Below are 17,230 nucleotides of genomic sequence, written 5' to 3'. Positions count from 1 at the left end.
CACACCCATGTACCCTACTTCTTTTTTAAAACTTTTATTTTAAGTTCAGGGGTACAAATGCAGGTTTGTTACATAGGTAAATTTGTGTTGTGGGTGGTGGTTGTGCCAATTATTTCATCACCCAGGTATTAAGGCTAGTACCCATTGGTTATTTTTCCTGATCTCTCTCCTCCCACTCTCCACCCTCCAAAAGATCCCTGTATGTGTTGCTCCCCTCTATGTGTCCATGTGTTCTCATCATTTAGCCTCCACTTGTAAGTGAGAACATGTGGTATTTGATTTTCTGTTCCTGTGTTACTTTGCTAAGGATGCTGGCCTAAGACCTAAAGACAGAAATACCATTCTATCCTACTTCTAAAATAGGTAATTATTGAAATGATATGGAATAAAATGAAGGTATTTCAACGTTAGTGTGTTGCTTCAGTTGTATTAAATTAAAAAAAAAAAAAAGGTGGATGGCCAAGTGCTGCAATACATTGAAATAAAGGGATAGCTTAAAGTAGCCCTGAAAAAAAAAAAAAGAAAGAACAAGAACAAGGGTATTCTACTTCTCTCTCAGGAGTGAGGTGACGGCAGCCATATTTGCTGTTCTGGAAATAGAAGGGAAAACATCCTCGGGCTTTCCTGGATTGCTCTTTCCACCACAGGTTATTGCACTTCAGTTCATTGTTCATATAGACATTTTGTGCCACCACAGAGGCAGAGGAGCTCATGGATTTTTATTTTCCCAAATCAGTCAAACTCCTTACAGTCATGTTAATATGCTTTTCTGACTGTAAAATGTCTAGTTTTCTTAAACCTGTTGACTAAAACATCTGTTGTAAAGGACTTAACTATAGATTTGTCATTGTTTCTGAACACCATGTGTATTTTAATTAATGGATCCATTTGTTCATTCATTTTTGGGCCCTCACACACAAAGTTTTTGTGGCATGATATACACATTTTAACTACATATCAGAGTGTCTTCACTTGCCACTTCTTTTGATGTAGCATTGCTATACATCCTGTAACAATGTTAAATCACAAGCAGGAGAAAGCAGTAAACAGAACTGAGGGAAGGAAGGATCTGGCTGTCAGTGTAAATGTAAATAGCAGCTGTCCCATTCAAACTGTTTTTAAAACTGCCACACGGTGAGAGCTTTGCATAAAATGGGACAGATCCGCAGGAATCAGGTTTTAGCACAAAATTCAAGAGGCGTGCTGCCATCCTCGTTTGCCCTGTTTTACCTCTCCTACTATTGTGCAAACAGTAAAGAAAAAGGACTGGATGGATGGATGGATGGATGGATGGATGGATGGATGGATGGATACATAGACAGACACACATAGATAGACAGATAGATGGATAGATAGACTGTTAAAATGTTATTTAAATATCTGTTTCGGTATGAACAATAACAATGTGCAGCTATATTAATATATGTAACTTGACTTGCTGTACAAAGATGACTCTACTGATGGTATTACCTGTTAGTTACAAGATACTTTTGAATCCTAAGGTCCACATGAGTTTATCCTCTGGTCAGGAGCTGTAGCGTTATTTGATGGGTCAAGGTTTAAAACATTTTTACTTCCAAATTAGAAACTTCCCAAATAATCTCCCTTCTATCGTTTTTCAAGCAATAGTGAGTGTCCTGTATGGCATAACAATGACTTTAAAACACACACACACACACACACACGCACACACACACACACACGCCTTTGTGCCATTTCTTCTGCCAAATACGCACATATTTTCTTACCTTAAACTGTGACCCCCCATTAAACTAGCACTATTCAGATTAATATAGAGATCCCTTCCATTTAGTTACATCATCTCTCTATTTAAAATAGAAGAAAAAGCAATGAGGTTTTCCACCACACAAATATTAAAATTGCAACTAAAGACCTGCCATTGCTCATGTGAAATATGTGTGGGGAGGGGCATGCTCAGAGTTTACAAAACATTAACCACACTAATATGTTTGCTTATTGCAATACCTTTTATATTAAACTAGACTTTTTTGCTAAGGCCTAGAACAGGAGGTCTCACCTTGTGGGAATGAAAAAAATAGTATCTTTTGTTTTGTTTTGTTTTGTTTGGAGACAGAGTCTTACTCTGTCACCCAGGCTGGAGTGCAGTAGTGTAATTATGGCTCACTACAGTCTCAACTTCATGTTGTCAAGCAATCCTCCGGCCTCAGACCCTCAGTAGCTAGGGACTGCAGGCATGCACCACCACATCTGACTAATTTTTAAATTTTTGTAGAGATGATGGGGTCTTTCTATGTTGCCCAGGCTGGTCTCAAACTCCTGGGCTCAAGGGATTCTCCCACTTCTGCCTCCCAAAATGCTAGCATCTTTACTAAGGATATTTTCATTGATATTAACCGTTCTGTTTTGTATATTTTGTATATCTATAAACTTTCCCTCCCTTTTCTTCATATTATCAGCTATTTCATTTTTTCCTGGTACTTGTAATATAACATCTTGTATTATATACTGTGATCATAATAACAACAAACATGAAAAGATTATAGGTAATATTCATATAGGTGCAATAAAAATTATAAAGTGCTACTAAGATACTTGTTGGTGCTACTATTATTGTTATGACTATCATTTTCCTAGAGACAGGCAATCTTTGGTACTCTTTTTATTCCCCATTCTACCTAGCACTGTGCCTTGAATAAAGTAGGTGAGTAGATGCTTAGTATTAACAGATATACAGTAAAAACTTGATTTTATTTTTAACTTTTAGGTTCAGGGGTGCATGTGCAGGTTTGTAATATAGGTAAACTGTGTCATGGGGGTTTGGTGTACAGATTATTTCATCACCCAGGTAATAAGCATACTACCCAATAGGTATTTTTTCTGATTCTCTCTCTCCTCCCACTTTTTACCCTCAAGTAGGTCCCAGTGTCTGTTGTTCCTCTCTTTGTGTCCATGTGTTCTCATTGTTAAGCTTCCACTTATAAGTAAGCACATGCACTATTTGGTTTTCTGTTCCTGTGGTAGTTTACTTAGGATAATGGCCTCCAGCTACTTTTGCAAAGAACATGATCTCATTCTGTTTGTGGCTGCATAGTATTCCACGGTATATATGTACTACATTTGTTTAGGAAACTGGATTTTTTAAATTAAAGTTTAGTGGACAGGTAAGATTTGCCTTGACTGAGCTTTAAAAATACCATTGTTTTCCAGATTGATTTTCATCACTTAATTTTACTTTGCTGGGAAGCCATTCTTACCCCATTTCTTAAAAATTTACTTGGGTTTAGGATTTTGTGAAAGAACAAAGTTATTCATGATTTTCCAAAGTTCTCCGACTTCCTTGAAAAGTTATATGGACACTTCGCAGGTATTTTAATAGGTCGCATGGAAAAAACATCTGAATAGTTTAGACACACTAAGAATAGGTTGTAGGTTCAGCAGCCACAAAATGACTTGTCCATGGAGCCATTTCGCTTGGGAGTCACGTGTAAAACCTGGGAAGTCAGTCTGGTCTAATGGCCAGAGCCATGAGGGGAGTCAACACTTCTGGATTGTGTTTCTGTTTTTTTCCCCTCAATTTTCCACCTATCCCTGCCTGCTAAGTCACTTCTCTGTTCCTCAATTTCCCCTCATTCTTCCTCATTACCTCCCCTCCTCCCCCGAAAGAGGTCTTTTTTCTTGAATAGTTTAAGTAGGAAAAATGATTTGTCTGACCACAGCCAGGAGTGAGGCTTGAGCAAAATGCAAGACACTACTGTTATTAAGGTTGGATGCTGGTGAGAAACTCACTTGTGTTATCTGCCAACAGGGGAGGCTTTGCACTTGGCTCGGGATTTTGGCTACACTTGTGAAACAGAGTTTCCAGCCAAAGCAGTAGGAGAACATCTTGCCAGACAACATATGGAACAGAAAGAACAGACAGCAAGAAAAAAGATGATCCTGGCGACCAAGTAAGCAGAATGGTGAAACCTCTGTGTGCTTTCATCTTCAGTTTTTTTTTTTTTTTTTTTCGTTTTCTTTGAAATGAGGAAAACCGTCTAGAAGGCACCCATTCTCTAAAACAAGGAAGGTCTCACACACCAGCAGCTAGATATATTCAACAAGGACTTTCTACCCTTTGGTGCCCAGGCAAGGTTTACAAACTGCCCTTGATTAGTGATAAGGCTGTCATTGAAACTGATGAAAGTTCTTGGAAAACTTCTCCAGAATATGCAAAAGCCCCTTGGAGAAAAACATGTTTAGGAAATGTAGATCCCAGGCAAATATGCCTTTGGTTGCTATGTAATTTGGTCTAAGGCACTCATTTTGCCTTAATAAATGAGGGTAAAGATCTCAAAACACCATAAATGTTTGGAGAATGTGACAGAAGATGAGGTCACATGTTGGTGAGAGGCACCAGGGAGACTTCTGGGACCAAGGATCACTATGAGTGCCCCCATCCTCTCTTGTGTATGAGTAAGCAAATCATCCTTGTACTGCCTCATACTGTTATTGTCTTTTTTTTTTTAAGGTGTAATGTATTTCAAAGCTTCTGGAAATTGTAATTACATTAAATTGCAATAACATCTTGCAATTAAAATGCAAATTAAAATAATGAGGAAAACGATGTAGACAAATTTGACAATACAATAGGAAAGGGGGAAGCTTGCATAAGATGACTTTTAAATTCCTTGACCCTTGAAAGTTCGTCAATAATTTGTGAGAATACTGCCATTTATTGTGTAAAAATCCAGCAGAACCGCAGATAGCGCTGCAGGTTACGTTCAAAAGTTTTAGAGGAAAATCCTTCTGGTAGTAACCAATTCTTGTTATCCTCTCTTTATTAAGTTATTGATACATATAGGCTGTTAAGAATCTTAAATAATTTTTAATTCTATATTAAGATTTTAGAACTGATAGTTTCAGCTGGTTAAACTGTCATTTATGAATTAATTTATTTATTCAGGGAAAAGTATTTTGTTGTTTGTTTGTTTGAGACAGTCTCACTCTGTCACCCAGACTGGAGTACGGTGGCGCGATCATGGCTCACTATAGACTCACCCTCCCCAGGTTCATGTGATCCTCCCACCTCAGCCTCCCAAGTAAATGAGACTACAGGCATGAGCCAGCACACCCTCCTGGTTTTTGTATTTTTTGTAAAGATGCATTTTTGCCATGTTGCCCAGGCTGGTCTCAAACTCCTGGGTTCAAGCAATCTGCACTCCTTGGCCTCCCAAAGGGCTAGGATTACAGGCATGAGCCACTATGCCCAGCCTTAGGGAAAACTTTTTAAGAGAAAATCTAGGGCAGAGAGTATTAAAAACATCACTTCTTAGAAACTGATAAAAAGTAATTATTTAATGCCTTTATGACATACTGGCTAAGATTTAAATTGGCTCAAAATGCATAAAACCAAAACTAAATATTCTCTTTTCTACCAGCTTCTTATGTAACACAGGTCTTTTTAGAAATTTAAGGAGTATATGGGATACTTACCATCTCACAGGTTTGTCCAAGACACTTGAGTCCCTTAATTGAAGTTTACACACTTGCTGTGGCTGGCACTGTTTGGACTTAGGATTATATTTATCTATTGCTGTTCTGAAAGTACTAGATTATCTCATCTTGTCCCAAAGACAAGAAAAACAAAAGTTGGTGGCAGAAGGAATGGAGAAAAAGCAAAACAAGATTAAGGGGAAGGGAATAGCAGAAAGAGAGGATGAAGATCAAGAGATAGAGAAAGAAAATTATAAGGCAGGTATAAAAGTTGCACTTAAAATCTGGGAATAAATTTTGTGATGTGGAAGCCCCTGAAAACTTGCTAGTAGGAAGACCTAAATCTGAACCTTTTGCACGGTTTGTTTTCTGGGAGTCTTTATCTCTACCGTGTACTCATTTCCTTTTCCAAATAACTTCTTGACTAAATTTTTTTTTCCAAATAATTTCAGTCATGTTTCAGTTTCTCCAAAAGGACCTGAAAGCACATATAGTTAGTTTGAATCCTTTACATTACAGTAGGAGAAAGATAAAGACTTGTTACAGACCAAGAGAATTATACAGTACTAGAGTTTCAGTAATATCTCCTAGGTGTTTCCATAGCATATCATCCTAGCTGGCTGGATCATGCAAGTTTACCAACGCACACATCCACGTGAATTTTACTGTCCCAAAATACAAATTTCCAAGAGAAAACACTTTCATTTTTTCTACATCAAAATGATTTGGTTGTGGTTTTATCATGCATATTCAAAGACTTTCACTCCTTAATCCAGAGAAACACTTCTTCTTGTCCTCCTTCCCCCAGGAATGGTTTTGGAAGTATTCACCACTACCATCATTGATGCAATAAATACAATTCCTATTTTCTTGGAGATTCCCATCATTCTGTTGAAGTGTGCAGTAGTCTCTGAGTACATTCGAATTGGCACTGAGATTTTGTTTTAATAGAAGTAAATGCTAGAAGAATTTGAGGGAAATAAGAGAAATGCATCCATATTTGCCAAAATTATACTGAGACATCTATTTTTGAGTAGCGTATTTGACCAGGTAGTATTATTTTCCTCTTACCTGGGATCTAAGTAACATATATTATTTTAGGTGATATTTTGAACTTTGATTTCATAAAACATTGTGAGAACATGTAATTTTATTTTATCTGTCTGCTCAGAGCTGCACATTTGCAGACCATTAAATGTCAAGCAAGAATTGAATCCACTCATTTCAATTAACTTATTTTACAGAAGAGTAAATAGGCATAAACATCTGAAAATTATAATACAGCTTTATAGTTTTTTATTTTTGTTATTTATATGCATCCTATCTTCTTACTGGACTATGTGAAATAAAAATCAGAGACTCTAGTCATAGCAAACATATGTAATATAACCAGTAATCACTATAACTAGATAAACTAGGGAATGTGTAGAAATAACACCCTTTTTGTGCAACATATGAATGGACCCAACATGTGTTCTGAGAAGTTTCTAATTTTACACCAGTGGTAAAGCATTGGATATTTTCATCAATTAAAATGGTAAAAGTTAATATTAAGTAGCCTATATGGATATTCATTACATCCTGGTCAGTTCACCTTTATTCATAAGACTTGGACAACATTATAGAAAATACATATGAAATCTAAAATTTATTGAATGAGAGATCCAATTGCTAATCTACATTGTCAGATTGGCCTACATATTTCTTTTTTACCTCCATGGATTACAGATTCAGTTGTCGTTAAGTATATTGCCAAGTATACGATCGTATAAAGGGCCTATTAATTAAGTGTCATTAGTCTTCTAATGCCTCTTTATTTCCAGTGTTTTGTTGATTAAATATTTTTGTGTAATTTAGACATTTATTTAGGTGAAAGAATAGAAACTGAAACATTTTTTGAATTCTAAAAACGAACCAGACAAAACGTGTTTATTTGGTTAATAGAAAACATATTTAAAACTTTTGATTGAATTTAGAACTAAATATGTCTAACATTTGATCTGCATTAAGGTAAAGCAGAATAGTTAACAACTTTCAGTATTACCATACTATTAATCATCTAAAGGTGAAACATAGAATTTGGATTTCAGACATCAGCTAAAAACTTACGTCCTTAAGGACAATGATGTAAGTGATAAAGTTAGAATGTATGATTCACTGAAGATCATCTTGTGTTACATAATTCATAATATGACACTTTGCCTTGAGATGTAAGATTGTTTCTTTTTGTAGGTTTACAAATAAAAAATTAAATAAGAAGGAAAGTAGTCATAAAATCATAATTCTGTAAGTGCCATAATGAGATGATGGTGATAATTGCCTAAGGGGAATCTACAAGATTGTCATCTGTTTTCAAGTCTAAGCTTGGAAGTGAGTGAGTTAAGCTGTAGAATTACATATAAAAGGGAGAGAGTCTAATATTACTCCTGGTAGAGCCTCATGTGTGAATTATTTAGCATGAGTTAAATTTTTCCACCTCTTTAACTTTCTCTAATTTCTTCATCAATTTTATTATAACTTGCTGTATTATTCATACAGGAACAAAGTTGATTTGTCAACTTAAAAGTTTATTCCATTATCCAATTAATTCTGATATTATGCCACAATAACTAAAGCAATGTTTCAATCTTTATTTTAATGTTTTAAAATTTACTTTGATAGAAAAACTAAAAGACTGCTAAAAACAAAAGTCTAAAAACAACACCAATCTTTCTTTGTAAGAATGGATCGTAATGATGACCTACCATACAGTAATTTGGAAATGATAGCATGAGGCTAAATTTAAAATTTTAGTTAGAAATTTCCATAAACAAAGACAACAATTCTATATTAAATAACACAAAGCACAAAAGATTATGATATACTCCTCAAAATGGCACCAAATACTTAGATTAAGTTGTATTCATTGATTAAAATATAGGGAATACACCTGAAAACAGGTATATTTCATAAAGCAACTAAGTCTCACAACAGAAAATGTGAGTTCAGAAGAAACCTTCTCAATGAAAGTAGAAACACACAGTTGTTAAAAGCATGTATTCAGATGCTGTATCTCAGAGATCCAACTGGCCCTTTAGGAAGGGGATGTGAAGTACCTTATTTCATTGAAGCAGATAAGGACTTTGTTTTTCCTATCTCTGACTCTTTTTTACTTTCACCTGTGTTCTGCAAACATGAAGAAGGCAATTTCTGTGAAATGACACAATATTTGAACACTAGCATTAAACCAGACCCTCACTGTTCATTTAAAATATCATAAGTGATCTTTGATGGAATTCAATAAATTTTAGATACCTGATTAAGAAGTCGAAACCCCGTCTCTACTAAAAATACAAAAAATTAGCCGGGCGCGGTGGCGGGCGCCTGTAGTCCCAGCTACTCGGAGGCTGAGGCAGGAGAATGGCGTGAACCCGGGAGGCGGAGCTTGCAGTGAGCCGAGATTGCGCCACTGCACTCCAGCCTGGGTGACAGAGCGAGACTCCGTCTCAAAAAAAAAAAAAAAAAAAAAGAAGTCCCCACCGATTTTTAACTCAGTGATCACTTATTTGTACTTCAAGATATTTTGTCACTTTTTGGTAGTCATTTGTTAATGACACAAATGCCTTGCAGCAGAATAATGGCCGGGTTCATACTCACTTGAAATAATTTGACTCTTCTATACCTGTCTTTGTTTACATTGATAATCAAAGTCAGGGCTACATTATTACATTTTTGCAACTGTCCATTGTAAAAACAGACAAAAAACCTAATTACTGTCATATTATCCCTTGATTTACGGAGTCACCTCACTTTAGATGATGGATGTTTTTAAGCAATTCTTTGGCAATCTTTACTTTTCAGAGACTGGACTAATTTAGTGTTTTGTTGTTAAAGTACAAAAACAAAAACAAAATCTCTTTGTATAGTGTATTCTCCTTCTTTAGAATTATATCATTTGGAGTGTACATCACAAAGTCTTTATTGTTACATGTTAATACTGTAATTAAACTGAAACCAATGACCAAAAACCATAACCATTTAAAGCAAAACAAAAATGTAGCAGAAAAGTTACCTTGAGGGTAATTTTTGCAAGAAATTGGCTTACATGGAACATAATATAACCATTTTTTGTGAGGCTAGTGAACTAAATTACTGGTGATTATCTGCTTCAAATATTAGCATATAAAGTTAGCTCATAAGAATATGAATTCTAATGCAATATTGGGAAAAAAGGATTTTCCAAAGTCTGAATCATGGCTCTGAAGTAAGACTATAACTTTAATGAAATTTGTTTACAGATATGATGTCTAAAAAAATCACATTTCAATTTAAAAGATCAGAGTGATCATTTCATATGGGGTTCCCCTTATCCTGAGGTTAATTTATGAATAGTCATCTTAAAAATGAACATTGTTCTTATCAGTGCTCATGGATTGTTATTTGTTTGAAATGTTATATGATTATCCTACAACCGTTGAGAGCAAAGTCACCATTGTGAAACTCAACTGTATGCTATGAATGGAACTTTTGAGGTTGCTTTATGAAATGTTATCTAGACTTCTTTTAAAAGAGAGAACAAGTCTTTGGTTAAATATCATGGGATGAAATTAAAGCCCAATTTCAAAATTTCAATTTTAAATTTGATTCTTTTATTTTAGACAAATCTGTAAAGAATTCCAAGACCTCTTGAGCCAAGATAGATCACCACTGGGATCCTCCAGACCCACTCCAATTCTAGACCTTGACATCCAGAGACATTTAACACATTTCAGGTAAGACTGGTTTTCCAGTTTGCTCAAATTCTTTACTAACCCAGACTCTTGTATTCCTATCACAGTTCTATTTAGAGATACCACTTATTTATTTATATGGTGACTGTCCTAGTCCTTTCAGATGGGCTATAACAAAATACTTTAGACTGGGTAATTTATAAACAACAGAAATATATTTTTTACAGTTCTGAGGGCTGGGAAGTCTGAGATTAAGGTGCCGGCAGTATTAGTTAGATAAAGGCTTGCTCTTTGCTTCAGAGATGGCACCGTCTCCATGTTCTCCCACATGATGAAAGGGCCAAACAAGATCCCCTGGGCTCTTTTATAAGGGCACTAATCCTATTCATGAGGGTTCTGCCCTCATAAGCTAATCACCTCCTAAAGACGCTATTTAATACTATTGCATTGGAAATTAGGTTTCAATATATGAATTTGGAGTGGGGTGGAGGGGACACACGTATTCAGACCATAGCAGTGATTGACTGAATTTTTTGAAATTCCAAGCCTGTAAAATCAAATTGAGAGAATAACAATGCATGAAGCATTTTAGATTGGAAAATTTTATATCTTTATGCATTGTTAGGAAATCGTTACTTTATAAAAGTGAACACTATTATTTCAAATAATACTTAGCACTTCTGGATGAGGGTTCTGAAATCTTTTAAATCCTTCTTTATCTTGGTGACACAATTGTTTAGTGGAAAGATGCCATGACAGAAATTAACAGGATATCACTGACTGGTTTTCCAGAAGTATGTTAAAAATTTTGATGCAATTAGAAACTGCAAATGGTTCTTAAGTTAGACCACACAAGAGCATGAAATGCATTATTGGAAGCATATTTTAAATTTCATTTTCTGACGTGTTTTGGGAATGAAGAAAATATTTTTTATCTGGTTAGTTTATGCCCCAGATGGAAGGTGAGAAAGAACATGGTAATTACTCAGGTGCCTTACATTTTTAAAACTCTAGAATTTTAATGCCTACATGATAGGCATATCGTATCCTTTCTAAGTTATTATCATTTAGTTAAACAATGATAAGGAAAGACTAATACACATTAAATATTAAAATGCTTTCAATACCTGTCAAAAATTGTAAAGCTGTTGAGGAGGGCACTTCCTTATATAAAATAACAAGTGTTTAAATAAGTTGAAATTTAGGCTGCAACATCAGAGACAGTTAAATACAATATTCTATTTTACAATATGTCACAAGTTTCCCGAAGATGTAATAGACACACATCTCTGAAGACCCAACTTAGAATTTATCTTCCAAAAATGCACAAAATGTAGGATATATTTCACAGGACTTCTCTCCTATCACTCAACTGAGCTAGTAATAGGAAGTGTAATAAAATTGGGGGAAAATAAAATGCCCAGATGCCATGAGCAAAAGATTTTGGAGTTAAAGCCTTTTCAAATCCTTGTATCTGTGAGCCATTATATATGTAAGCTACCCACTCATTCCAAACCTTTATTTCCTCAGCTTTAAATGGGATAAGAACCCCTCCATTATATGGTCATAGGTGAGCTAAAATGAGACAAAGAATGTAAAGTAAGCATTCAGTAAATGATGTATCATTTACCTTCACCACCAATCCAAGTTTAAATTTGTCTCCAGCATTATATCTACACAAATAGTTTTCACATTTTTGTTTGTGTGCATAATAAAAGGATTTATAATTTTTACAAAAGAACAACTCAGAACTTAATTTTCATTGAGGTTTGATTCTGGATTTAAAGAAGTGTGTTAAATTACAATTTTACTCAGAGAAGGAGCATACTATTAAAGTACAGAGAAATGAGACTCTGTCATGTATACTAGATTATTTCCAATTACAGATGCTGAGGACTTCATCAGATAGTAAGCCATCCTTTTTATGCTCAAAACAAAATAGAGCAGCAGTCGAACATCAGCTATGGTGTGAAATAAATAGGCAAAACATTTGTTTCCTTAACATAGGCACAACTTGCTTATTTGTCAATACATTAGTCAGTTGCCAACTTAGTGCCACAGAACTCTTTAGAGAAAACTCACTTCAAAACGTGAGCTGAGCATTTTCTTTGTAGGCTTTATATGCTCTTATTTACCTCCCCATACAGAATATGGGAACAAGCTGGTGTTACTCAGAGTGCAGCTAAATATATCGTAAATGGCTACCCTCACCCCTAGTGAAAAAGAAAGTGAGATTATATTGGAGGTATAAAACTAAAGATTATATATGGCTTCAGTTTCTTAATCACAATTTCATGCATAACCATATCTTAAAACTTTCTAACACTACGTATTTACTTACAATAGTATCATCTATAAAATGTTTATATTATTTATATATCGAATATTTTGAATATTAGAAAGTTATGATTTCCCATTTATTATGCTTTTTAAATGTTTGCCAGAATTGTTATTTTTCTTTAATTGTAAAAATCTTCTGATTTCATAACAAAAGTAGTAGGATGATACAAATCGCATAACCAAATATTTCTTTATAGCAAATTTCCTACTATATCTTTTTCTTAAACTGTGATTAAAAATACATAACACAAAATTTACCATCTTAACCATTTCTAACCAATTCGGTAGTGTCAAGCATATTCTCGTTGTATAACCAATCTCCACAACTTTTTTATTTTGTAAAACTGTCTCTGTACCCATTAAACAACTCCCCATCTTCTCCTCTCCCCAGCCTCTGTCAACTACCATTCTGTTTTGTGTTTCTGTGAATTTAACTACCCTAGACATCTCATATAAGAGGAATCATACAGTATTTGCCTTTTTGTAACTGGCTTATTTCACTAAGCGTAATGTCTTCCATGTTCATCCATGTCATAGCGTGTGTCAAAATTTTCTTCCTTTTAAGGATGCACAGTATTTCTCTGTGTGTGTGTGTGTGTGTGTGTGTGTGTGTGTGTAAGTGTGTATGTGCCTATATATGCCACATTTTGTTTATTGATTCATTCATTGATGGCAATTGGGTTGCTTTCACTTCTTGACTATCATGACTAGTGCTGCTATGAACATAGGTGTGAAAATATCTCTTCAAAATCCTGCTTTCAGTTCTTTTGGATATACACCCAGAAGTGAAATTGCTGGATGATATGGAAATTTTATTTGTCATTTTTTGAGGGCCTATTCTACCATTTTCCATAGCAGCTATACCACTTTACATTTTCACAAATAATGTACAGGGTGTCTATTTCTCCGTATCTTCACCAAATAGTAGCCATCCTAATGGGTATGAGGTGATATTTCATTATTGATTTGCTCTTCTCTAATGATTAGTGATGTTGAACATCTTTTCATATGCTTCTTAGCCATTTCTATATCATCTTTGAAGAAATGTTTAAGTTCTTTGCCCACTTTTTGACCAGGTTATTTTTTTTAAGCTGGAGATTTTTATGTAGTCTAGATAGTAACCTCTTCTTGGATGTACAATTTGCAAATTTTTTTCCATTCTGTACATTTCTTTATTAGTCTGTTGTGTTTTTGATACATAGTTTTAAATTTTGATGTCGTTTAATTTGTTTATTTTTACCTTTGTTGCCTGTGCTTTTGGTGTCAAATCCAGGAAATCTTTGTCAAATACAATGCAGTAAAGCTTTCCTGTATTTTTTCTTCTAACAGTTTTACAGCTGTATGTCTTGTTTCAGTCTTTAATTCACTTTGAGTTAATTTTTGTTTATGTTGCAAGGTGAGGGTCCAACTTCATTCTATTTCATGTCTTAAATTTTATCATTTTAAACAAAAGATACATGATTGGCATTTCCAATTGAAACTTGAAGTGAAGGTTCCCGATGTAGACTGAATTTAAATGTGTGTAATTTCTTTACTGCACATTTATTTTAAAAGGCATCAACAGAATATGTTAACAATAGGATAGCAAAAATCAGCTTGTTGCTTAGCCTTGAAATATACTCTGCTCTTTACAAGTATATTTCTTAAACCTGGCTTTATATCAGAATCGCTCTTGAAAATGTAAAAAAAAACAAAACTCAAGGACTGGAGGACATATTTAATATTTAAAGATTTGATTCAGTAGTTCTAGGGCTGGACTCAGGTATCTATGTTATTTTTAAAACTCTCAAGTAGATTCTGATTGTTAGGTAGGTTTAAGAACCACAGTTCTAGGATATTCTATAACTATAAGCTTTTTTTTCCTGTTTTGGGCGAAGAAAAACTCCAATTCCTTTTTAATGGGTTACTGAGAATTCTATCAAGTTTTGTACTGTATACTAACATATTAAAAACATTCTATTGGGAGCCCGAGGTGAAAGGATCACTTGAGGCCAAGACTTCAAGACCAGGCTGTGCAACATAAAGAGACTCCATCTCTACCAAAAATTTTAAAATTAAAAATAAAAAGGTTCTACATTGATGATTCTACTAATAATCTGGATAAACATGTGTTAGCATACAGCATGTCTTTTTTATTTTTATTTTATTTTATTTTTTGTGAGACAGGGTCTCAATCTGTTACCCAGGTTGGAGTGCAGTAACTCAATCATGTCTCACGGTACCCTAGACTTCCTGGACTCAGGTGGTTCTTGAGACTACAGGCATGTGCCACCATGCTTGGCTATGTTTTTGTATTTTTTATAGAGATAGGGTTTCACCATGTTGCCCAGGTTGGTTTCAACTTTGTAGGCTCAAGCAATCTGCCCACCTTGGCCTCCTAAAGTGCTGGATTACAGGTGTGTGAGCAACCGTACCAGGCCGAGTGTGTCCCTTTTAAAATTTTCCGCTGACAGTGACAACTGTAATTTCGATAGAACTATAAGCTCAAGAGAAAGATGAATTACGAAGGAGACATATCATATCTGACTTTGAAAGCAGACAATTGTCAGAGTGTGATTTTCCACCATTTTTACTGAATGCTGGCTGAGAAAGAAGTGAAGAGGGAGTGTAATTGGATAGGCATAAAGAATACGCTAATTAGTACCATCAGCTTGTGTTACTATTTTATTTACTTTAACCTCCTTCCCAATGCAGACCACTTAAAAATATACCTTATAGTTTGGCCAATTTGGTGTCTTGAGAACTGTGGCTTACTTTCAGCAGATTTAATATGTCCAGACAAAGCACAAATAACTACTTCTAGTTTTCCATGGCAGTTGACATATCAGTGTGTTCTGGGAAGCCGTATGCATAGCAGTGACCCTTCTCACAATTCACAGCCTGGAAAGCTTCTTGTTTCCATCAAAATGACAGAAGGCAGACTTATTCATTATTTATAATTTACTGAGTACCATCAACAGTGTGTATTGTTGCAGAGAACACAGCAGACACCACAACACAAACAAGAAGGGGGAAAAGATTTGATTGACATCTGTGGAACACCCCATAGACTCACAGTTCCTGGGAATAGTGGTGGCAATTAGAACAAGGTGGCATTGGGGTTTCACAGTCCGAGTAGCCTCGGCTCAGATGGAAACCCAGAGCCCTGACTTTTTTGAAATGTTAGAAATTCTCCTCTTTGAGATTTCAGGAAATCTTAAAATTTTCCCCTCTTTGTCTCTTATGTTCTCATAATCTCCTTGAATCTGAAGTCAAGCAAAAGCACATATGACAATGTAATAAGTTAGACTATCTTGAAGGCTCAGTCCAGGGAAGACACCCTGTCCAAAAGATGAGAAAACCTTTTTTCTCAGCATGTACCTTGGGAGGCTGAAGTTTTGTTGTTTCTGTTATTTCTAGTAGAATTATTATTTATTGTTTCTACTATGTTAATGGCAGGTAGTGAAAAGATGACTAGAGGATTATCCCATTCTTTAGAACTTCTAAAGTGGAGAATAATTATATATATCTATACATTCTATATATGTAGAGAGAATATATATATAATTATTCTATATATACAGAATACATATGTCTATATATTGTAGAATATATTATTATATATAATTATTCTCTCTATATAGAATATATAATTATTCTCTCTATATAGAATATATATATAATTATTCTATATATATAGAACATATATAGTATATATAATTATTCTCTATATATAGAATATATATATAATTATTCTCTATATATAGACTGTATATATATAATTATATATATAAATATATAGGCTTATAATATACAAGAGTGATGCTACAATAGAAGATTAAGCATACTGGTAATTTACCTGGGGAAATAAGGAAATAATGAAATAAGGAAATTTCATTTTTTTATCCATAGTACCTAGCAAATAGTATGTATGCAATAAATATATGTAAATAAATGTAGATATACGTGCTTAATTCTCCTATTTAACTCATAAATTATCCTGACAGCCTACCTTCTTAGAAATGTACCCTCTTACTACTGCCTTGGGAAATAAGGAATGTATAGACAGTCCCAGACATCTGTGTGCTTGCTGGTGATTAAATTTTCTTCATTGATTCTCAGTGTTGGAAGGCCCTTAGCATTTCCTACTGTCCTTCAACATTTAGACCTTCTCCCCAATATCTCTGTCAAGTTACCATCCATCTCAAGCTTGGAAACTCTCAATAATAGACTGCTCTGTCTCTCTGACAACTCTATTAGAAATGCCTTCCTTCCGTTTCCCAATGTCCCACTTCTTGTGGGCTTTACAGAGTTACTTTCATCCTGGTTCCCTCCCACTTTCTAAAGGCAGTTCTCATGTCTTCCCTAGTTTTCTCTTCAAGGGTTATTCATTCCCATTTCCTTCAGGGTTACACATATGACATGCCTTACAGTCAACTTAACTGGTATTTTCTGATTGCTCTGTTCTTGGCAATATGCTGAAGAGCGGATATTTGTCTCTACTTAAATGTGAGCATGTTTAGTTTTCTCCAAGAAGCCTAAAGTGTGCATAGTTTTTGTTTTTTGTTTTTATTTTGTTAAATTTTCTTGAGATGGAAAAGTGGCTGGGAAGGTCATCAACAGTGGGCAGTTTTCTTCACCAAGCATTCTTTAGTGTGAGAAAAGAAACAATGAAATTTCAATTAAATCTGTAATCTCAAAAGCAAGGGTCAGCAGATATGAGTTAGGGGAGATCTTCCTTGCTAAAA

At 34.8% G+C, this 17,230-nt stretch overlaps 1 protein-coding gene across 1 annotated transcript in view; it reads left to right on the top strand.

Moving 5' to 3' along the window:
- TFAP2D (transcription factor AP-2 delta) overlaps window positions 1-17,230 on the top strand; it is a 59,140-nt gene that overhangs the window by 27,646 nt on the left and 14,264 nt on the right. The window contains exons 6-7 of the mRNA XM_003254169.1: window positions 3,788-3,929; window positions 10,092-10,205. Of these exons, the coding sequence (XP_003254217.1) occupies window positions 3,788-3,929; window positions 10,092-10,205 (256 nt within the window). The remainder of the gene's footprint in view (window positions 1-3,787; window positions 3,930-10,091; window positions 10,206-17,230) is intronic.

This window comes from Nomascus leucogenys, chromosome 22a, assembly GCF_006542625.1.
Source record: "Nomascus leucogenys isolate Asia chromosome 22a, Asia_NLE_v1, whole genome shotgun sequence".
In the NCBI taxonomy this organism is placed as follows: Eukaryota; Metazoa; Chordata; class Mammalia; order Primates; family Hylobatidae; genus Nomascus; species Nomascus leucogenys.
The sequence above is the reverse complement of the archived record's forward strand: the minus strand, read 5'-3'. Positions and strand labels throughout refer to the sequence as shown.